Below are 25,018 nucleotides of genomic sequence, written 5' to 3' on the forward strand. Positions count from 1 at the left end.
TAAAAATGTCTGTAGAAGCATTTCTATTTGGTAGAACTGCCTGCCTGTGAAGCTGACATCAGGTTCATCTCTCTTGAATTTTATCCAAGAAATTCACAATTTGATTTCTCTTCTTCATAGAACCTTTATGGTGCTTAATGTAATCAGTTTGGATTACCTCTTTTTTCCCCATAGTAAGTGCTCAATAAGAATTCTGAATGCAATCATGAATTAATTCATGAATGTAGTGCAAGCCAAATTCCAAGCAAGATTATATTATCTTTGAGGGCATCCAAGGCATATCAAGATAAATAACCAAAAATTTTTTAAAAGACTATAAAATACTATGTATTATATACATGGCAAAGCAGAGAGTGAGTCCTTGAAAATTGAAGAATTAATTATATGCAATTTAATTAAATAAATATCCTCAACATCACTCAACATCAGGGAAATATAAATCAAAACCACAATGAGATGTCACCTCACTCCTGTCAGAATGGCTAAAATTAACAACTCAGGAAACAATAGAAATTGGTGAGGATGTGGAGAAAGGGGAGCCCTCATAAACGGTTAATGGGAATGCCAACTGTTGCAGCCACTTTGGAAAACAGTATGAAGGTTCCTCAAAAAGTTAAAAATAGAACTACCCTATGATCCAGCAATTGTACTGCTAGGTATTTATCCAAAGGATACAAACATTGTGATTCAAAGGGGCACATGCATCCCAATGTTTATAGCAGCAATGTTCACAGTAACCAAAATATGGAAAGAGCCCAGATGTTCATCAACAGATGAATGGATGAAGGAGATATGGAATGTATATACAATGGACTATTACTCAGCCATCAAAGGAGTTAAATCTTCTCATTTGCAATGATATGGATAGAACTAAATAGTATAATGCTAAGTGCAGTAAGTCAGTCAGAGAAAGACAAATATCATATGATTTTACTCATAGTTGGAATTTAAGAAACAAAACAGATGAACACAGGGGAAGGGAAGGAAAGACAAAATAAGATGAAAACAGAGAGGGAGACAAATCATAAGAGACTAACTATGGGGAATAAATTGAGGGTTGCTGGAAGGGAAGTGGGTGGGGGGATGGGGTAATTGGGTGATGGGCATTAAGGAGGGCACTTGATGGAATGAGCCCTGGGTGCTATGTGCAACTGATTAATCACTAAATTCTACCTATGAAACTAATAATACAGTATATGTTAATTACATTTAATTTAAATAAAAAATAAATAAAAATTTAAAAATAAAATCCTAAAAAAGAAATTAATTGTAATTTAATTACATAAATATAACAAATAAATATGTTAAATTAAATATAGATACATTTGAAAGATTAATTTTTTAGATTTCATATTTCTGAAAGTTAACGTAAAATAAAAAAGTAGACATCAAACTGCCAAATAACTGACAAGAAAAAGACCAGAAAACTGTTTCAGGTGAAATACAGGAAGGGAACAAAATTGTTTGGATACCAGTTTGTGAGTTTGTTCTTAATTTGCTTTTATTTGGTTCTACAGTAGAAAAAAAGAGTTTTCAATGTTTAAAATAATAAGATTAAAAAAGGCTTTAATGATGCTTTGTAATGCCAAAGTGGGATTTATGCATGATTCAAAAGTGCTTCTGAATTTCATAAGAGAACGGTTTAGTTTTCAGTAGCTTAAATATTTAATTTTCTTGTAGTTCATACAGATATTCTGGGAGCAATTTAAAAGGAGGACATAAAAGCAATTTTAAAAAGTATGTATTTTTTCTATTTACAGAGGCATATTTGGTATATCCAGATTTGAAGTGCAAATAACTGAGATTTCCAAGTTTAGTTTTTTATGGTGCAATTGTATGGCAAAACTCAGTTTTTGTGTGTAATATACAATTTTGATAAATGTCTAAGGATATATTAACATATTAAGAAAAGACAAAGAAGATGGTGAATTACCAAGAAGCTCAACAAATTATGCCAATAGTTTAGAGTTATGAAGTTCAAATTAAAAAATAACAAAATATTACTGTAATCTAGGCTAATTTGTTATTCTAATCTTAGAATTTAGGAAAACAGGAGAATTCCAGTTTTTCCTTTATAAAATACTACGAATCATAAATATTAAACATTTAGCAGTAAACCAAATGAAATTTTAACTCAATTCCTATGTAAATTCATGACAGTCTCACATATGTAAGATTTAAACAAAAAGAATGACCTATTTCTTCATCTTGTATTATCATATATTTAAATACATTTCTAGATACTAATACTACTATCTAGATATCTATTCTAGAAATGAATAGTGCTATAAATTGTCAATAGTTTTATTAGAAATATATTTGCATTAGTAATGTTTCTAAATAAAACTTAAATTACTATTGATTTCATAATTAATGATGACTACAAAAAATTGAAGGATTCCCTGCTTTGCCATATATTAAATTAAATCTTAAATACATTGATTTAGGGTAATTACACTAAATGATTCTTTTAGATAGGAAAGTCTATTTCATATAAAGATTCAGTGCAGAACAATAAATACTTGAAGAAAGTGCATATAAGGGTATGGTTTGAGACAATATTTGCCAATGATTATACATCAGAAAGCAAAATAAATATCAAGAAATTATAATATGATTTAGTGAATAAGTTAATGTATAGGCAACTTGCAGCTATGATCTAAAATTAAATAGATGTGCAATATGACTTACGTTGGAGAAATTTCAAAAGTAGGGAAAACAATTACATAATTTATAAGTCAGAGTTTTCTTTAAACTGTGACTAAAGATAAATTTTCATATCTTCTCTTGTGTTAAATTTTCCCTACAACTTTAATAGGAGTATAGGGTTAACTCAGTTCTTTGCAATGAAATGTATAATATGGGAATTTCAAATAATTCCCATATTTCACAATTTCAATTGTGACTATTTCATTACATTTTTATTTATTTATGAGAATTGATTTTTATTCATAAAACATATCTTTTCATGTGACTCTTTGGGATTATTTTCAGAAACTTCTTATTGACTCCTGCCTTCTTTATGTATAGCTACCATTTTTACTGCTTCTTCAAAGTAACACCATTAAAAAAAAATTATGCTGATAGGTTTGGCTTTTTACACCTTAAATAAAAATTGCGAAAGGCCACACACAACACAAAACAAAGAACATGTTAAAACTCAGAAATGGTACAAGGACAGACATCAGGACAATCGAATTTTATGGAGTACCTAGCCAGAATGCTCTAATGTTTTTGGATAGTAATAAAATGATTTGCGGTATCAAAGGAAATAATAGATAACAAGGTATTGTATGAAAACCACTTATGTAGTCAAAATATTTTTAGCATTATAAAGTTAGAAATATGTAAAAATAGAGGAAGAATAATTTATGATGTAATTATTCTCATTCAACTTTTTTGACTTAGGAGAAATCCTTTATTAAATGGAGGGTGAAAAACATTAGTTTTAATTAAATAAATTCATGCTGATTCAATTGCTATTTATATCATATCTCCATACTCAAATAACTTTTTATTGCTGTGCTCTATTTTTCACTGTTCATTTAAGGCATAGAAAGCTTAACATTTCAAAGATTTTCATTCAAATACACTGATATTTTTAGCAATATCCATGGAGCCTAAATTGTGAAAATAACCTGTGGTGATGTTATTTTACATTGAGGTGAATTTTTCTTTTTCAAATGTCATTTGCTCTTTTGGCTTCCTTGATTTTTCAGTATCTAAATTATTTCTGATCAGAGCCAAATAAGGAAGGCCTCATGGTAAATTTCAATCTATATTAAACTGGGCAATTATATGTATGTATATATAATAATATATTATTATTATATATACCGGAAGGGATGGGAGGAAACAGAGGTTCTATAATATAATATTATAATATAAAATATATAATATTATATTATAAAATATGTAATATATTATAATATAAATATTATAATATAATTATATATAATATAATAATCTTAATATTAAATATACATTTCCTTTGATCAGATGAGAAATATATCTGAGTTTTGAGAGAATCTGGTACAGTATTAGTTTTATTTTTAAAACATTAATTAGTCTAATAGCTACCCACAAAGACATGGAACAGCAATACGCTTAGTGGTAGAGAGCTTAGGTGAGTCACAGCTCCTGTGTTTGTGCTCTACCACCATCACATACTATCTAATAGGACCTTTGGCCAATTATCAAAATTCTTTCTCATTGTTCTGATCTATAAAACATTCCTTTAATGGATTATTTTGAACATTAAGTAAATTAATACCTGTAAATTATTATCATTGGGACATTCTAAGTGCTGAATACACTTTAATTATTATTCAATCTCCTTTGTTCATTTTTCTGACTCCCTGACCACACAGTTTGGCTTGCAGAAGTGTCTTACATAGGTAATGCATTTCTAAGCATTACATTTCAATGCAGTGTATTGATCACCTGATGACAAGTCCCACCATTCTCTATTGTCCTATGTCTTTTGCACATACAATTGTAAGCAGTTTTTCTATGAGGTATTTGTATTCAGAGCCCTTTGATAAGGATTTATGTGTGCTGCTCTTGACTATCTTCATTTGTTTTACAAGAATTTTTTTATACCTTACCATTATCAAACCACTGGATCTCTTTTGACTAGTAGAGCTGTATTACCCTTTCTCTCAATCCTGTTTAATCAAACTAAAACCTGGAATACTACAAAGAATGATATTTTGGAACTGTAAGCTCTTAAGACTCACCATGAGAATTATTTTTGTTTTCTTTCATAATATATATATCAAGTTGTATGGTAGGATCACCAGTATAGTTTAGTAATATAGTGGTTAGTATCTTTTCAACATTCTACATTTGGACATGAGAATTTAGTCCTTGCAAAGGAAAAGCATTTATTTAAGCACATACTCCACATTGATGATGTGGTGGTGTCACACTCTAGATAAAGTTATTCTATTGCACCTTGTATTTTGAAGAATTTTACTTCTACATTAATATTAAAGTTGTTGTGGTTGCTAACCCTTTCCTTTCAGAAGGAAATGACAATATTTCAAAGGAAAACTAATATTTGGCCTATAGTAAAAGCAAGCTTGAAAAAATTTGTATTTAAATATTATCTATTGAATTAGAAATTGAAGATAATGAGCAAATCACTACCTAAAAAATTATGTGAAAAGTAAATTTGAGTTAGAAGGCACTTAATATTAAATATACAACACATATACATCAAGAAAATATTCAGAAGATGATGGCTTACAAACAGGGCCCAGAATTATATCCAGGAAATAAAAGTAATACTGCAGCTGATTTGGATTCCTCATATTACAAGATTGTTATTTGGATTAACCTGTTAGCTGAAAATAAGAAAATAATGTATAAAAAATAAAGCACATCATCTGAAAAATCAAGAAATAGCTGCAAAAATAATGGAGAACTTTAAGGGACATTTTAGGGGCAAGACTGAACCTAGAGTAATAAGCAGAATTTCATAGGAGTTCCATTTCTTCCTCGAGTGATTTTTATTAATCAATTAATTTAATAATACTGCACCCTTGGGCTTCAGGTCAGTAGCTGGAAGGGATGGGAGGAAACAGAGGTTCTATTCTATGGGCTCTGCAAAGTGAGATGTTTTACTGAAACACCTTCCCCACCTCAAGCTGGGACCTCAAAGGCCACAGATTCAAAGCAATGATATACTAGAACTAACTACTACCTCTCATTCCAAGTCACAGAGCAGATGATTTTATCTGTGCTGAGCACAGCAGGAGAAGAAAAATAAAAAGGAAAAAAAATCTTAAAAGTTGTGTTTATAGATGAGTCTGTGTATATTTATAAATTGGACATCATAGTCTGAGTTCGGAGAATTGTCAGTGAAACAAATACAAAGCACATGTTGACATATTCTAGTGAAACTACAGAAATCCAAAGATAAAAAGAAGTCTTAAAAGCAGTCAGGAGAAAAAACAATAAAAAATAATAGAATAAAATTGATGGAGAATCATCATCTTCAATGTAGCAAAATAATTCTATACCCAGCAAAGATAACTTTCAAATATCAAGGAAAAAAGACACACTCAGAAAAACAAACAACCAAAAAACCCAGAGTTATTCACTAACAGAAAGAACATCTTTGAATATACTAAACAATTTCTGTTATAAAGAAAAAAGGGATTTCAGATATAAGGTTTAAGATGCAAAAAGAAATAATAATAAAAAAGCAGTAGATATGTGGGTAAAAATAAAGGATCATGAACTATATAAAGAAGTTATTATGAGGTTGCATAATAACATAATAATTAAAGACAGAAATAACACACAAGTCAGGAGGGGTTCAATGGAGTTTATGTGATCTCCTTATTTTTTCCATAAGAAAGACAAATGAAAGTTTTAGTAAATTTTAGATTTTGGTAAATTAAGTATAAATACGGTAATTTCTAGAGGACTCACAAAATTGGAAGCATACATTTAATTCAAAGTTGCAGAGAGAAAAAATGAAATAATAAAATATCCGAATTCAGTCCAAAAGATGGTTAAAACGAGTAAAAAAGGAATATATATTGATAGAAATATGTGGGCCATCTGAGACAAACAGAAAGCACAAAATAAAATGGTAGATTTATTAAATCTGAAGACATATGAAATTGTATTAAAGGGATTGAAGAGATTAAGTTCTTCAGCTAAAAGATAGAAATCATTAGGCTGGAAGAATCTCCACATTTAATGATCTGCAATTTACACAATATATATAGAAACCTGAAAAAACAGAAATGTTGATCCAAAAAAACAGTAAAATATACTTAATAAATATGAGCAAAAAAGATTCTGATGAGCCACATTAATATCATAAAATAGATTTTAAAGCAAAACCATTTCTAGAGATGGAAAATCAGCTTATACTGATAAAATATTTAGTTCACCAAGAAAATATAATAAAATATATATTTGTATGCACACTATAACATGGGTGAAACTATAAAGAAAAGCTAAGAGCTCATTACCTTAAAAGTCAGGATAATGGTTATCACAAGGGGGGGTAGGTGTGATTAGACAAAGAAATTCAAGAGGCTTTAAGAATGTTGGTGGCATTCTATTTCTTAATCTGAGCAGTAGTTACACCAGTGTTAACACAAAAATATTAGTAAAAATAGTATACATACAGGTTTTATACAGTTTCTGCATGCATGGAAATTCTTAATTTACTAAATGAAAAAGCAGGCTATATTATATATAATAATATAATATAATATATATATATATATATATATATATATATATATATATATATATGTAACCTGGTTGTAAAGATCTACATATTTATCGATAGATACAGAGATATAGTCAAAAGATAAACTTGAAATTTTTATCAGTTACCTCTGGATGGTGGTTTTATACTTTCTCTTGCAATGTTTTCCTATAATGTACACTTTTTTTTTTTGAAATAAGGAAAAAAAACACAACCTACTACTCAGGAATATAATATAGGGTTTATAAGAGAGAAGACATTGGTAGAAGGGTATGTGTCAACCTTGAAAATGGAAAATGAATAGCTTTGTGAAAAGTGAGACATGGATACTCAATGGAAAGGAAATACTTGGAAAGCAGCAATGCTTAAAAGGACTTCAGGGTGAGTATGGACAGCAAATTAGATGGAAGCTTGCAGTGTAATGTGCCAGGAAAGAACGCCAATGCTATTTTCAGTTGCAAAAGCACAAGTACCATGGCACAAAACAAGGACAGGAAGCCTCTTTTTATATATATTTGGAAAATCTGACTGTAAGGCAACAATTTTATATCAAACTACTTTTAGCTTAAACTAGGTACAAGGAAGAAAATAGCCCTTGTGACCTAAATATGATTATGATGATACAGAATTCTCCAATTAAATAATTTTTAATTCTTGCTTCATTGAGGGCATAGCCTCTATTTTTGCTAACCCCAAGTTTTACCAAGGTAAAAACCTGTATATTTGAAAATTCTTTAGGGTCTTTCTCAAAGGACGTATATCAAAATAGCCGTGTAGGATACAAAAATAAATCTTCTTAGGAAGCTTATATGCCTCAAGACTTTGAATTGTTGGAGAAAGCAAAGAATTATATGAATATACAGAAATTATAAAAATAAGAGAAATGAATCCTGACACAAGACTGGCCTCTAAATAGAAATGCAGTGTGTAATGTCCACAGAACATTGTGAACATAAGATGTCCAGAATGACTGGCCAAATATAGCAGCAAGTGTCTATGCCTCCCACTGATAATCAAGTTTAGGTAGGCAATACAGACTGCTCCTAGACCCACTGATGGTCAGGAGTTGGATCCAGTGCTCTTGAAGAAGGTTGGTTGGCAAAAGTTAGGCAGCAGATTGAGGCAGACAGCTGGACTTTGGGGCGGAGTGGGGAGAACTTCAGATCTGGCAAGATATTGGGTGCCTATATGGTATCTAGCAAGAGACTGAGAGGCTTGGAAGGACATAGAAATCCCTCATGGTACAAATATAAAGACTTTAATTGAGAGACTTACAAACATATGGGTAGAGCCAAAAATAACGGATGTTGAGGTATCTAGAGATTATCAAGAGCAGGAAGCTCTTAAAAGTTACCACTTTTAAGTCTAAAGGAATAAAGGGAGGAAATGGTACAAAAGTCCAGTAACAGTTGTAGATAAGGAGTGGCTGCCTGTCAGAAGGTAAAGTTGTCAGAGAAATAGTGCCAAAGTGGAGAGGGAAGGAGCAGGAAAGAAAGACCTTGACATATTTCTCTTTCTGTCTTACCATCTCCTGGTCATGCCTTTTATTGGCCAAACTCAATGCAAAGCCAGAGGACAGGGGAGCCTCAGTGCAGCAGTCCATTGGAGTCTGCCTTTTAGAGCAAAGATCAGAGAAGAGAAGGATAGAGAAGAAAATGTGTTGGTGATGATGGGGAGGACTAACAGAATAACCAGAGCAAGTGCTATGCGAGGAACCCAGGGCAATGACCAGTTATGTACAGTGGGCCAATATGGCAGAGATGGCCTTCATTCAGTCGGTCTGAAAAGAATTTTAAATTACTTCCTACATTGTACTTCCTTCCCATCACTAGTTGCTGAAGATACAAAAACAGTAAGTTGATCCTTTCTAATGAAGGCTTTGCAGCCTAGGATAGAATTGAAGATAGGCATGTAAACAAGGGTACAGAGAAGCAAAAACGGAAACCATTCATTCTTGGGTTTGAAGTCAATTAAAAATGCCACAGAGCAGGAGACATTTAAGCCTTGAGGATCAGAACAAGGAAGATATATACAAGGAAATGTCTGGACAAAGGAGCAACATGAGACAAGAAATGGCCTTTGTGTTTGGTTTTGGTCAGAGCAAACAATGTGAAGGAGATTGGAATTAGAAGCCCATAGAGATGAAGCCCATGGGTTTCCTTTGAGAGGCATCTCTTCCCTGGCCAGACTGCTGTAGAAACACAGCAGTGCTAAGCTGAGTAAGCAGATGGTATGTTGGTAATGGTGTTTGGGTAGGATGGGGGAATATAGGAATCCTCACATAATGTGTTACTGCTTTAGGGTTTTCATCTTTCAGGGTAGGATTAGAAAGAATTAGCAGAATGGGCAAAGGGATAAACAGACTGGAATAAATAGCACACCCAAAAACATATCATGGAAAGTTCATGGGGGAACAGAGGGATGAACCTCAAACACTTGGAAAACATAAAAAGACGGTGAAGCTCTGAGGACTAAACTTATCTGATCAATAAATAATCCACAGATTATTTCTAGTCCCAACAGAAACACTATTTATTTAATTCATTTACTAGCAGAGTCAGTGATATTGAATCATCATATAGATAAAGTTTACCAACCAAAGGAGGTAGCCAACATAGAATAAGGTCCAACAATGTGAATATCTGTACTGTGTACACAATACTTTCCAGGGAAGAATGACACCAAATCTAGAAGGCATGGGTGGGCAATTTGGCAACATTCAAATTCATCAGATATCATTGTGTTTTAATTTATGCTCATCACAAAGCCTTCTGAGTAAGAATTGGCCTTTCTTATATATCTTGAGAAAAGAAAGCCTTGGATATATGTAGACCATTTTTTTGGAAAGATTAGCAGAACAGATATTTTGGCTAATATTATCTCTTGTCAACTTAGTTAATGGGGTTCTTTCATTGAAAGTCTAGTTTTCCCACTGTGCCTTTACAATACAATTTCTTGACCTGTAAGACAGACATTCTAATCCCAGAATACAGTAAAATTACAAATAATTCTACCCCTTTGGAGTCTGTTGGCAGTCTCACTCAGTTTCCTTTGGCAACCATACAACCTCATTGCCTCCATCCCTTTGGATTTTCTGCATCTTAAAAATAGGTTAACTTGTCTATAGGAGAGAAAGTTATAGTCTTAAGTAGAAATCACACTTCTAGAAATACTTCGATAAAATAACTACAGGAAATATGTGGATATAACAGTTGATCAAAGCAAAGCCACCCAGGCTGCAAAATAAATTTAGTTCATCTCAAGTTTAGTTTCAGCCTTCCATTATGTTATGAAGGAGGCACTATGGAATGGTACAGAACTGGAAGTTTTCAAACATTTGTTTTTTGTTTTTTAATCCACAGAGATTTCTCCTCAAACTGAATCTTTATGGTAACTTGTCATGTAAAAATATCAGAGTAAAGTGCATTGTCAGAAGCAGGAAGGAATAGCCAGGAGTTTTGCTGGTTCAGTGTTTTTCCAAGACCCATAGTCCTCACACATACCAAGGAGTCACCAGGGCTCAGTTTGAGAACAGTCAACAGAGTCAAGGAATCTGCGAGAAAAAAATTAAATAATACAGGTTCAGATCTTAGCTTCATAACCAGACTTGAGAACAGTTCTGGTGACTTTATTTCCTTATTTAATAGAAACAGCTGCCCACGTATCTCTGGGAAAATAAAGAAACCATCTTCATGACAAAAAAGACCATGGGAATACTTTTAAGTTGCATGAAACACCAAAAAAAATGATATAACACTTAGACTAAATTCTTATATGTGGAAATCCGAAATCCCCTCATTACATAGCCATTTTCAATGACTTTGTTTAAAAATCATTATTCCCCTAATTTTAAAAGAACACATAAAATTTTATACACCTTTATATCTGTTTCTAAAAAGTTAACCTTTATCTGCTGTGAGCTAGCAAATTACAAGTCATTCATTCCAGAAATAATTATTGAGTTCATATTATTTTTGAAACATTGTGCCAAAACAGTGAAGTACATAAAGTTGTATTGACCTTTGACCAAGACATAGGAAAGGAAGGGAAAGGTAACAGAATTAAGAGTGAATCCATTAATTTACTCTTAAGTATTATAATGAGTCCTTATTATAGTTATCACAATCTCACCCCAAAATCTACAGGTTAGGTGCCTTTTAGTAGTCTCTCCTTTTGTGTATGTGTGATCTTGATTTGTTTTCATTCAGTGAAATGACCCATTTAACCCTCCTGTTTCCTTTTCCTTCCTCCCTTCCTTCCTCCCTTCCTTCCTCCCTTCCTTCCTTCCTTCCTTCCTTCTTTCTTTTCTTTCTTTCTTTCTTTCTTTCTTTCTTTCTTTCTTTCTTTCTTTCTTTCTTTCTTTCTTTCTTTTCTTTCTTTCTTCTTTCTTTCTTTCTTTCTTTCTTTCTTTCTTTCTTTCTTTCTTCTCTTTCCTTTCTTCTTTCTTCTTTCCTCCTTTTCCTGCTAAATATTAGCTTAATCTGTGAAAATTCATAATGAGAAACCTCACTAAAATGGAGATGGCTAGGTTTCAGAACTCTCATATCTTACCACTTACTCAATTGCAGACCCAACAGGAAGAGGTAGACTTGGCCTTGTGCATGGATACTACTTTCCTATGCCTTGTAAAGAAAGAAATGCTTTCATCTGCTCCTTCTCCACAGTTCAGTGGGTGAAAAGTCACCATGATTCCAACTCATAGCATACTTCAATGGACTTTAGTTTATAATAGCCTTCCCAACTTACACTTTTCTCCTTAAAAAGTGTACCTTTTCTTTGCCTCCAAGACTTGCTCACAGTTTTGCCACAGCTTGGTTGTCTAGATTGCAGTTCTCTTTTATTCCTGAATAAACCCATCTTTTTCTGGTAAAATAAATGGCAGTTTTTGTTTTTGAGCTTGACAAACCTATTCCTATACCCACTTCTTTGTGATAAAATTATTTCCTTTTCTTCATTGTTTGGTGTGTATCATTGACTATTATGGTTTATCATGCTTTTTATTATATGATCTCAAAGAATATTAGGAAATATTCTTAACTAATATTTTGTTGACTTATATGATGAAATACAGTATTTAATTTAGGATGTTCCACTCTCTGTAAACAATCATGAGAAATATCCCTGTCCAAGACTCAGTTTTTTTTTTTCCAAGACTCAGTCTTATTCCATGTAGGCCAAATCAATGAGAGAAAGCAGTAGTAAAAATAGCAGCATATTCTTTCTATGAAATTTAAATCCAGGATTATAACTTCTCTAAGAGTACACAGTGGGATTCATAAACTGAAGCTTGAATAATAGTTTCGCATTGGTCTGGATGAAGGGATGGCTCTATCATTACAAAAGAGACCAACCACTAAGACACATATATTTGATGCATACATAAGCCACATTGTTCTAGGAAGGCAGGTAGGAATCAGTGCACAGGAGTTCTTCAACTCTTATAAGCCTCAGGCTTGCCACTAGCATCCTCAAATCAACAGAGGCATTTTCTCATTTTTCTCTGCTAATTGTCCTGTTTTGTTAGGTGACTGGATGTGAAAAGAATTGAATTTAGAAAGAAAGTGTCCAATTTTCAAATGATTTTTTTTCTGGATGGGACTTTATTTTCCCTCAGAAAAGTGAAGGCATAAGTCTGAATGCAGTTTCACCATTCAAATTTCTAGTTTATTTATTGATTTTAATTTTTTTAAGTTTCTAGTTTAAATTGCAGCATTTACGTTGCTGTAGCACTGCAGAAAATCCCAAATCTGGTTGCTAATTGTAGCTTTTGGGCATTAGGAATATTTTTTCCTGGAATGTTCTGACATGACAGTCAAGTCAATTTCAATTAATGAGGATAGCTCAGGTTGCTTGTGATAGAGATGTATTTGAGGAAGGCTTAGATGTCCGTGCTGGAGAAGCAATAGTATCTGACATAGTAATAATTCTAGGATATGATGAATAAATTGTTGCCTTTCATATTTCTCTAGCTGCTTAAATACTCAAGACTGATTCACTATCTGATTTAAGAGGTAAAAAGCAAGAGCAGAGCATATTAGGCAGCATGAGGCATATTTACAAATCTTTCCATTTTAAAAGTCTAAAGTAGCATCAGCTACCCTTGAGATAAACAGTACCACCAAAATGAGTCCATATGCTTCTCACTCTGAGTAAAATTGTGTTATGTAATAGTACTCTTCCTCATTCCAAAACTCCAACTACCAGTGGAGGAAGCTTGTTTGTACTAAAAAGTGCAATAGATGGAGGTGGATTCCAAAGAAAATGCAGAATCTTAAGGAGTCAGGATATAATTACTACTAATGTTGGACAGTGTATACAATAAAAAGTACATACTATTCAATATTACCTGAAATTCTTGACATAAAATTTGACTTTTTACTAGTTATGCCAAAATCTACTCCCTCCCCACATCCTTTAAAAGGTCTACGGAAACCAATTAGTGAAACAATGTTTTAACGTATTAGATATTTCTGTTCCAGAAAGTCCATTTCAAAAGCCACAAAAGAATAACAGATATCAATATAAGAAAATTAGAACTAATGAATAACAGAAAAAAATAGGGACATTAAAATAGCCAAGCTGAAAAGAACCAAAAGCTCAGACTTTTCTTGCTATATGACTTCTAACAGTCACAAAAGCCATCAATAAGTCAATTTTGCAAAATGCCTACTATGGACTCTTTGCACTAGACACTGGAAAAGATGTTAAGTAGACCCATTCTAGCCCCCAATGAATCCGAATTCCAGAAAATAAGATGACATTTACTCTAAATGTCAAATGAAACATTGATTAAAGAATACAGGTGGAAGTGATGTAAAGACCAATCAGTCCAACTTCCTTATCTAATGAAAGAGAAAACGTGGGAGGCCCAGGGAGAAGTCACCTAGCAGACAAGAGGCAGGGACTGAACTGGACTTCAAGTCTACTGACTCCGAGTCATAAGCATAGGGATATATTTACATCATTGGCCAACCTTTTCCCAAAGGAAGTAACAGTTAATTACCAAAAGCAGGGAGGCTGCAATTAATGGGGCTGAGAAATAGCTCCAACTGAACATTCTTGATGTCATAATAATAGGTCCTGTCTTTTCCAGCAATGAGTTACTTTGGGAAGGCTTTTGATGGCTGTAAAACAGGCCCTGTGGTAAAACCAGTTTACTGAGAAATATTTCCAATACCATAACATAATCATTAAAAAACCTTTAGCCAACCATCAAGTCTTAGAGATCTTGTTGTATGCTAAACACTATGCTGGTTCTTGTCTGGGGAAGTAGCAGTTCCTAGGAAGTAACACCTTAAGTCCCTGGCAAAACCTTTCCCTTCCTAAGTCCTGATACTGCCTCCTACAGAACCAACCCAGAGGAGCAGCTATATACACTTTTGATGAGTTCTCCCAGTTGCCTCCCCATCAATAAATCCCCACCTATCATCATGATCTGCTAAAGACATTAGTTCTAAAAATTTTGACTGTGGCTCACATTAGGGAAAGCATCTTACATTGTGATCTATTATACACATACAAAAGTATGATGCAATAACACTTGACCATGTGCAATGCCATCTGATATTTCTTATTCCTTTCTATTTTCTTTTTTTCCCTTAAGTGAAATATAAATGTGGATCAAAACACACTAAATTGATTTAGTGAATCTAATAGATCATAACCCATTTGAGAAACACTGGGAGACCATTCATTAATTCCACATATGTTTATTGAATGCCTGCCCTAGGACAAGTACCGTTTGAAGAACTGGAGAAAAGCAGCAAATGGAAAAATGAAAATTTACATTCTTTTGGGAGTTATGTTCCATTGTTGGGAGACAGAGAACAAATCCAAAGGTAAACTATATTGTATATTAATGATGAGCTCTAAGGAGAAATGAAACAGAGAGGGAGATAGGAAGCATGGTGAAGTTATTTGGGACAGAGTGGCAAGGAGAGTCCCTATGAAGAAGGTGACATCTGTTAAAATCTTCAGGAGGTAAGGAAACAAGTCTGCAGATGTCTGAGGAATAGCATTCCAGGTGTAGAGAGAGAGACCAGTTGAACCTGTGGTCAGAGGGTAGCAGATGCCAGTTTTGTTGGGCCTTTGCAGATCACTGAATGTTTATGTCCATTAAATTGGTTTAGATGGGAAGCAATTATAGGATTTGGGGTAGATAAGTGATATGATCTGACTTATAACAGAATGACTCTCCCAGGTGGGACCATTGGTACTGCAATCAGATCATACACTTCCCCTCACCGAGCAATCACAAAGGCCCAGGATTCCCAGGGCTTTGCTAGAGACTCTCATTCCTAGACAGTTCTGTACATCCCCTCATCTGACCGTTTCCTCATCCCTCCCATCCTTCTCCTGTCCTCTGGAACTCGGTCTGTCATCACTAAGATTCTCTACCTCCAAAATCCCTTCCCCGAATATAATCTTTAGCTTCTTGTTTTAATAAAAGCTTGCCATCCCCTGAGTACACTGCTTTCCTGCCTCTCTCCAGTTGAAGTCACTTTGACCTCCCACTCCTCTTGTGCTATTGGACCTGGAAATTTTATTGGTGCTATCCTGTACCCCATGGAGAGTCAAAGAGGTTGTTTGTCTTCCTTAAAAACACCTACTCCTTTGAATGTAGACCATGTACTATACAAATTATTCTTTTTTTTGAGCATTCATTTACAGACATCAGGATCAATTTTTCTCCTTTGCTAAAGATTTAACATGGAACTCTTTGTGTGTCAGTGGCCATTACAAGTCTTGTCATAATTTTTCATGGATTCAAATTTCACAGGGAAAATCCATTCTATATTTAGGCCTCTTGGTCTTTTGAACTCATAATGTCCCCAATTCTACATTTGTCTTCCAGCTCAAAATGAGCAAATCATTGTCACTTTCAAAAGTAATGATCTCTTCTCAAAACCTTTTGTTCAAGCATCTCTAGAATTCATCTCTTTCCTTTCCAGCTTCTTACGTTAAGACTGGGTAGCAGATTGCATTTTCCAAAGATGGCCAGAACAGTAGCTCCCATTCCACATGTTCTGCAATGTGACTTTGCCTCTCTCTCAACCCTCTGCCACTGTCGCAGGAGGTGGAATCCCACTATCCTGCTTTTGAGCCTGGGCTAGCTTTTGTGACTGGCACACAGTCGGTAGAATATGGTTGATATGATGCTGTGCAACTTCTGTATCTAGGCCAGCATTTTTTGCTTTGCTCTCTTGAAACACTTTTGCTTGGAGCCCTGAGTCTCCACATAAGAAACCTGACTAACCATGAGAATATCATATTAGACAGGGCACATTCAGATGCAATGTTCAAAATTTCCAGCTGAGATTCTCCTTCAGAAATCCCAGACATGGTACCAGCCATGTGAGCAAAGAAAGCATCTTAGAAGTAGCTGTTTTGGCCTCAGCTGCTCCAGCCTTTGAACATTCTACCCTCAGCTGAGGCTCTAGACATTGTGGAGATGGGAAAAACTGACCTCACTGTGCCTATTCCAAATTATTGAGCCACAGTACCCATGAACATAATAAAATATTTGTTTTACACTACTAATTCTTGTGGTATTTGGATATAGCAATAGATAACTAGAATAGACTTCAACCTAAAATAATTTTCTGACCTCAGAAAAATGCATAATATTTTGACCCTAGCAGTTTTTCACTATGATGACAATGGGAAGAAGTCATTGTCTTTATTGTTTGGCTTAGTTTATGTGGGAGACATAGTTGATACACAATGAATAATCCATTTACTCTCCTACATTTCCCATACTTCCTTGAGTTAGCTTATGGTCATATGTGTAGTTGTGGCCAATAGAAAATGATGATAAGTAACTCTATAACTTTGAGTATAATGTAGTTATAAGTAGGTGTGGTTTCTCTACTCTCTTTTCTGTGTACGTAGCTGGGATTGCAAACTCAGATAAAGACAAGATGTTGCATCATAGAGGTATCCTAGATCCCTGAATCTCTGCTGGAAGAAAGTTCCCAAAGAAAGCTTCCTGACCCACCCTAAAATGCAGTATAAGCAAAAAATAAATCTTTGTTGTGTTTATCTATGTTTAAGGCATTATTTGTTATTGCAACATGGTTTAGCTGACCCTAACTAGTAAAATTTTCATGACCTGTCATCATAGTCACTCTTTTGCATATACTATAAATCCGCTGTGTTTTTTTTCCCCAGGAATTTTTTCTCAATTAAATTCATGTCAATGCCTACTCATCTCTAACCCAAGCAGCTATCCATGGCTGGGGTGGCGGGGAGGGTGGGGGGAGGGATGTAGTGACTCAGCAATAATGCTGAATTGATTTGTTTTTAAAATTCATGAACATAAACTATAAGTGGGTCCTTGTGCTTCTTAGCTGTTCACCTAACTTTTCTTTAATTTGTTCTCCAGTTTCCAAAGTGACTCTTTTAAACTCTCTTCACTTTCCTCAAATCAACACCTCCTTCCCCAAATTTATTCTCACTGATGGCTTGCTTCATATTTTACTGACAAAGTTGAAGCCACATAAGAGAATTTCCACCTGCTCCCACCCCCACATGTACCAGTCTATCTGTATCTGTCCATATATTTTGCCTTCTCTTTTCTTAACTATAGATGAGCTGTCTACGCTCTTATATAAAGTCAATGACTCTAGTTATGCTCTGAATCCAGTCCCATCTCTCCTACTGAATGACATTGCTTTTGCAGGTTCTTTCTATCTCTGCTTTACTATGAAGCCTTCTTTGCTGTGCATCACAATTAGCATACAATCGTTTCTCTGTGATGCAAAACTCCTTGGAAAAATTATAATTACTCACTGTTTTCGCTTCTCATCCTCCAAGCTCTATTGAATCTCTTTAAATTATCCTCAGCACTCCTCCAGAGCAACTCTTGTCAAAATCACCAATGACCTTCAAATTATTAAATCCAATGACCAATTCTCAGTTCTCATTGGACACAACTTCTTTTTTTTTTTTAAGAAAAAGATTATTTATTTATTTATTCATTAGAGACACAGAGAGAAAGAGGCAGAGACACAGGCAGAGAGAGAAGCAGGCTCCATGCAGGAAGCCTGATGTGGAACTCAATACTGGAACTCCAGGATCAAGCCCTGGGCTGAAGGCAGATGCTTAACTGCTGAGCCACACAGGCGTCCCTGGACATAACTTCTTAGCAGCTTTTGGAACACCTGGTCTCTAACTGCTTCAGAAAACACCTTCTTTACTTGGCTACTGGGACACTATTCTCTTTTGACTCCCTTACCATCTAACTACCTCATCCTTCTTCATGTCATTTTCTGAGCATCTTCATCTTCCCAAACTCTAAGCATTGGAATGTTCCAGGGCTCAGATAACTCTGAATTCTCTTTTCTATCTGTATTTATTGTTCTAGTTGATCTTATCAGATCCCATGGATTTCATTATTAGCTATGCCATGATAAATCCAAAATTTATATTTCCAGTTCTAGCTTAAGATTTTACTTCTGCACCTGATCTACAAACTGTCTTATATAGCTAATTCCACATTTTCCCACTTGGATGCTTAATAGGTATATCTAACATACCAAATAGAAAAGTAAACTCTTAATATTTTCCTCCCCAACTTATTCCTATCATAATATCCCTATGACAATAAATGGCAACTGCTTTCTATTAGTTATTCAGTCCTCAAAGCTTGGGGGTCATCCTAGACTCCTCTTTTTCTTACATACCATATCCAGTCCTATAGCAAATCTTACAAATTTTATTTTCAAACACATATGCTGAGTCCAATCCTTTTTTGCCACTGTCTCTGCTCCCATGGTATTTCAAATCATCACCATGATAGCCCATGGATTTTTGTAATAACCTCTTACATGTCTCCCTATAACCATTCTTACTCCATTGCAGACTAATTTCCATGTTGTAGCCAAAAATGCCTTTAAAACATAAGACAGATCACACTCCTGTTTCAAATGCTTCAGATATCTTTCCATCTAAGGTATTAAGTTTTCTGGAGGTTCTGGGTGGCTCAGTTCGTTGAGTGTTGGACTCCTGATTTTGGCTTAGGTCATGATCTCAGGGTCATGGGATTATGCCCCTTTGGTCTGTGCTCAGTGGGGAGTCTGCTGGAGATTCTCTCCCTCTACCTCTTCAACTCCCTCTGTTCTCTTTCTCTCTCAAATAAATAAATAAATTCTTAGAAAAAAAAGTATTAACTTCTCACTGCTCTATGACTTAATTCTCTACCATCTCCCTACCTCCATCTAATAATACCCCAGACAGTTGCCCACTGTGCTCCAGCCACACTCTTTTTCTTGGGCTTCCTCAACTTCACCAAGAGAGGTCCTTCTAAAAGACTTTGCACATATAGTTCTCTTTGTCAGAGATACTCTTTCCTCAGATTGCCACATGGCTACTTTACTTCATTTAGCTCTCTACTTCAATTTATTTTTTTTTCTTAAAAAGTTTTTTCTCTTATCACTAAAGCTCTTTATCCTTTTTCTTGCTTTATTTTTGTACTTTATACCACTTATTTGTTTATTGTTGTATGCCCCCCCTTTGCAGGCCTACAAAGTGAGATCTACTCAGACAACCGCTTGACTGGTTCTGTTCGATACATTTTACTCTTGAATCCAAAATACCTGGAGCATAGTACGTGCTCAATAAATATCTGAATGAATTAATAAATAAATGAATATGGAGTTCAGTTTCAGATAATGATTGAAAGTCTCATATCTGGAAATGCTGGGTTTACCTGAACAAAAGAAATCATGTGCATGTGTCCAATGTCTTTACTCACTATCTTCACTACCTATTTTCCAAGCTGCATTGAACTTCTTTAAATTAGTTTCAGCACGGTCCCAAAGCAGCTCTTGTCAAAATCACCAATGACTAAAGTAAGACTCCTGGCATATGAAACAAACTCAGGATTGACTGTAAAATAATAGTAAACCAAGGCTACCAATGTCTTTGCCAACTATCCACAGATCACCATGATATAGTGGGAGCCAGGTTGGTGCCTGTATGTACTATTAGCCCATATTTCTCCTTCTAGAAAGAGGGAACACATTCACACAAAGCAAATGGAGTGGGGGAAAAAGGGCTGACAATGAGTTATAAATTAAATTAGCGGCATTCTTACTTGTTTATGCTTGTTTATAGAAAAGATGTTAAGCTGGAGCTAAATGGGATAATTTTAAGTGTTTTTCAAAAATTATTATAAGTCTGGATTTCCCTTATCAGACCTTTTACAGAGATAACACATATGCCTATGATCATCTCCTTTTCTAAAACTAAATCTGGAACATATAATTTGAAAGACACAAATTTACTTATGGGGATAGCAGAACAAAATATAAAAATTAGTACAGGTTTAAACAATGCAGGATATAAAGGTACAGTATATATACATCCTAAATGGCACCAGGTATATTAAGTGGAAGAATGGTTAGAAAAATGAACAAGCAGATACAGTTTAAAAGGAAGATAGGTGGTCCGAAATAAGATGGCTGAAGAACAGAACATGATAAGCAACATACCCAGTTTTGGGGATAGGTTATGATGAAGATAAATGGTTTGAATCTTGGAGCACAATGGAGTAAATACTCACTACCTCAAACAAATCCTTGTGTGAAGATAGGAATAGAAATAAAGGCTTACCAGAAGAGTTGGACTCCTTCCCCTTACACTCAACTAACTTTAGATTATGCAATTTTGACACCATGTAAGCTGAAATCAAAGGACTACATTCAACCAATGCCACGTGCACCACTAGAAGATATATATCTGCCAAACTCAACTTACTGATGCTCAGTATCATGTTCCATCTCATCACCTTCATAGAGTTGTACTCTGTGTGCAATGCTGTGGTTTTTCTGTTCTAAAGCCCCTCTCCCTGTCTGTCTGTCTGTCTGTCTCTCTCTCTCTCTCTCACACACATGCACAGACACACACACACACACAGGAAGTCAACAAAGGAGAATGGAAGTTAGAGGTTGGAAGATAACACACACCTTAAATGACTTTATAAAGGAATGACCGGATTCTAACTTCAACTGAAAATGAAATAAATAATATTGTAGGATCTTCAAATTTTAAGATTGAAAATTCCAAATCCTTCATCTAATATATAAATAACTGCGACAAAAGAACTATATATAACTGTCCATTAAGACATACAAAGTCAGTGGAAAAGCTGGGATGAAAATCCAGATTTCATAGCCCTGTGGGATATTCCTTTCATTTCACTAGTTCTCGATCTTGGTGTCTTTATTATTACAGGTAATTTTACAAACAAAACAAAGCACAACAAACAAAGCCCCTCTTGATGGACCACTTATCTTAGATAAGTATATATTGATAGGCTTATTGTTGTTGTGTTTTCAGTACATATCAAAAAAGTTAATTTCGGAATATTTTAAGGACTGAATTCTAGGTATCCTAAAGAGTAACCATTCACTAGGCTTCCTAGAATCTGCACCTACACTGTCCAAGATTAAGTTATGATCTTAAAGGTCACTGAGACAGAAGAAAAGTGAGAAACATGTGTGTTTCAGGATCCTGGCATTTTCTTCAGTGTTGTGGCTTCCAGTGTTATTATTTCCTTAAGGAATGAAAACACCACTTTGATTTGGTAGTGTCTACAATACAATTCAACATCACTGGAGACAATTTTTCTCCTTATTTGTATAGAATATGTAATTCTATATATTATATAGCTTTCCTGATAAATCTTTCCATTACCAATTAGATTGCCACAGTTTTAGAAAAAGCCCTAGTAGGTTTTAAGCTATCTAATTTGTCATTTTTTAAAAGATTTTATTTATTTATTCATGAGAGACAGAGAGAGAGAGAGAGGCAGAGACATAGGCAGAGGGAGAAGCAGGCTCCAGGAAACCCGATGTGGGACTCGATCCTGGGACTCCGGGATCACGCTCGGAGGCAAAGGCAGAGCCACTGAGCCACCTAGGCGTCCCTAATTTGTCATTTTTGAATGAGCCATGCTTCATTTGTGAATCACAGTGAATGATTCTTGCAAATTTTATATTATTTCAAATCAGGAGTCCAAGCTCAAAAAAAATATAACAAATATAAATGGCTCAAATCTAGACTCATCCTTGTCACTGGTGCAAACAGATTTTAATATAGTTCTTCATGAAAAATAAAAACCTTTTTGTTAACCAGATGAACATGCATTTAAAAATGATATGCAAAATCCAGGAAGACTTTCAATTTCTTAAAGCCAAGGTCTGTTCCTATTTATTGTTGAATCCAGTGCATTTAAAGTTTGATACACATAGAGCATTTACTATATGCTATAAGCTTTAGGTATATTCTACTACATTCAAAAAACAATTCTTTGAAAGTTATACAATTATTATCCTTATTTTATACAAGAGGAACCTGAGGTTTATGGAGATGAATAAATTTACTGGGACATCAATGAACTTGAGTTTCCAGAAAAAGAAATTTCGCCCCAGCAACTTATGCCATAAATACATTTTGCAGTATTCTCAAAGATGTTTGTTAAGGTGGAAATGAAAAGGGCCCAGGTCACCTAGAAGACCTTCTGACCACATACCTGTGTCTTTTTTATTTAATAATAAAACTATAATTTATAGCTGATTTTAGTATGGGAAATGAAAAGCAATTACTGTATAGCTGAAGATTCTTCTGCACATGTCAGTTCACCACCTAGGTGCCATTATTACAGCTCATTCTCCAAATCACTGCATGCAGGGAATTATTTCACATCTGACAGAACTCTTTTGTAGAACCACAGATTTCACCATTATCATGACTTTTCTGATACATTCCATCAGTCTTGTTGCTGATCCATCACTCATCTTTCTTCCCAGGCTTGATTTTTTTTTTTTTTTGCAAGAACACACACACAGACACACAGACACATACACTTATAAATCATTTTCTAGACATTTATGTATGTTTTAAAGAAAACTTACAAGAAGGGACAATCTTGACTGAGGAGGCTCATTAATTGTTTTCACCAGAGATGAAAGAAATTAGGGGACACATCTTTAGGTGGTAGCAGGAAGGTTTAATTTATAAGGAGATAGGGAAATGGAGTATATTCTCTATAAAAACTTTGAAATGAATGAATAAACCAAGATTAATGAAGAAGTTCCTTGAGATTAGAATCTATCAGTGGTTCTTCAAATTTTCATCCTATGCTACTCACTCTTCACCATCACTACTTGAAGATGTCCATTAATATGAAGCACAAAATTTATTCAGAGTAAGTTTTGGATCTCCATCATCCCTGACCTATAATTTTCGAAAAAGCAGAATAGAGAATTCCTATATTATGTAATTTAGAATATCCGACAGCATTAAATTCCCTAACATAAATGGGAAGATGACTTGGTCAGCCTAAAATTTCCAAAAGACCCAATAAGGTGAAGCAGAGATTAGCCCAAGTAACTTGATGTAATCACACACAGACACATCAGTGAAAAATTAAAACAGATTTCTGCCTGAGAATTCAAGAAATGTACTACCTTGCCCCAAATCGGTAAGAATCCAATTACCACAAGGATGGATAGTTACCCATGGCGAAGAATGGGATTCCCAGCAGGGTGGAGTTGTACTTTCCATCAGTGATGAAGAAGATCCCTGCTGCCGTGATGATGGAGATGCACACCGTGAGCACCCCCAGGAGGCCCAGAAAGGGCTTGCTGCGCAAACAGTCCTTCATGGAGCTGGAGAGGGTGGCTGTGGTCAGGATCAGCACAAGGCTTACCAGGACCTTGCTCCTGGCTAGGATGCTGGTCTTATGAAAGTCTCTCCAGAGGCTAAAAGATGCTAACGAGTAGAGCTGCAGGTCCTGGTGCTCCTCCTGGAGCTTCTTCATGAGCTTACAGAACTCATTCTCCCACTTCTCCCCTATGAGGTCTTGGGTAGCAGAGCCATAGGTCTGGAGGTAGTAGGTGATTTGAATGGCTCTGGCTGACTTGACCCGCTGGTCCTTGCTGTTTGGCACTTCTACTACCCCGCCCAGTTGGTGTCCAATAAAACTGTTCCTCCCATCCTTGAAAATAGAAAGAGGGGAGACTTAAAGTTAGCAGAGGATGCACATTTCAAACAACAGATTCTTACTCTAAGTGAAGGAACACAACTTCCTTCAGAGGTTGGCTCTTGCAATTGTGGAAGTGATGTGGGTGAAGTGGCATGTTAGGATTTTATATTCAACTTTTTGGGGTGTCATGGGATACCATGCAAGATGATCAGGATTAGAAAGATGCAAAGAGTATTATGAAGCTATACAAGACTCACCACATGCATAGGATAATGTACATAAATATTATTTTGATTTATCCCATCCATACTCCATTCCAACCATTTCCTTCTGTAACAGTCTATTATAACTCCTTTATGCAGGATCAAGGTTGATGATTCAGTTTCAGCCAAAAGTGAAGCATGGCATGAGTTAACAGCATTTCAAAAATTAAAATAATAATTCATTTAATAAATATACACTAAACTTTTCAAGGTTAACACGCACACCTACACCAACACACACACACACACACACACACACACACACATCCATACTCTGGGGGCACAACTGAATATTGCAAAACAAATAGAAGATACTGTTGTTTTGTTTTCTTTTTACAATTAATATAATAGTGTTGAAAGACTTTGTAAATATGATGTAGCCCTTGTTCACTCATTACAAAGTTCCCTTCAAACACCTGCCTCAGTTCATAGGTTGACCCTTTTCCCACAGAACAGAGTGGATAAACCCCCTAAATGAAACTGATGAGATTTCAGGTAGGATTGTCAAAAGTCATTTTGATTTTCAGA

The 25,018-nt window shown here is 35.0% G+C and overlaps 1 protein-coding gene across 5 annotated transcripts in view; it reads right to left on the bottom strand.

Moving 5' to 3' along the window:
• The window catches only part of PTCHD4 (patched domain containing 4), a 214,925-nt gene that overhangs the window by 136,906 nt on the left and 53,001 nt on the right, over window positions 1-25,018 (bottom strand). For all 5 annotated transcript variants that reach the window (XM_072733659.1, XM_072733658.1, XM_072733656.1 and 2 more), the window contains one exon: window positions 23,759-24,239. In XM_072733659.1, coding sequence (XP_072589760.1) covers window positions 23,759-24,239 — 481 coding nt within the window. The remainder of the gene's footprint in view (window positions 1-23,758; window positions 24,240-25,018) is intronic.

The sequence above is a fragment of the Vulpes vulpes genome, chromosome 1 (assembly GCF_048418805.1).
Source record: "Vulpes vulpes isolate BD-2025 chromosome 1, VulVul3, whole genome shotgun sequence".
NCBI classification, from domain to species: Eukaryota; Metazoa; Chordata; class Mammalia; order Carnivora; family Canidae; genus Vulpes; species Vulpes vulpes.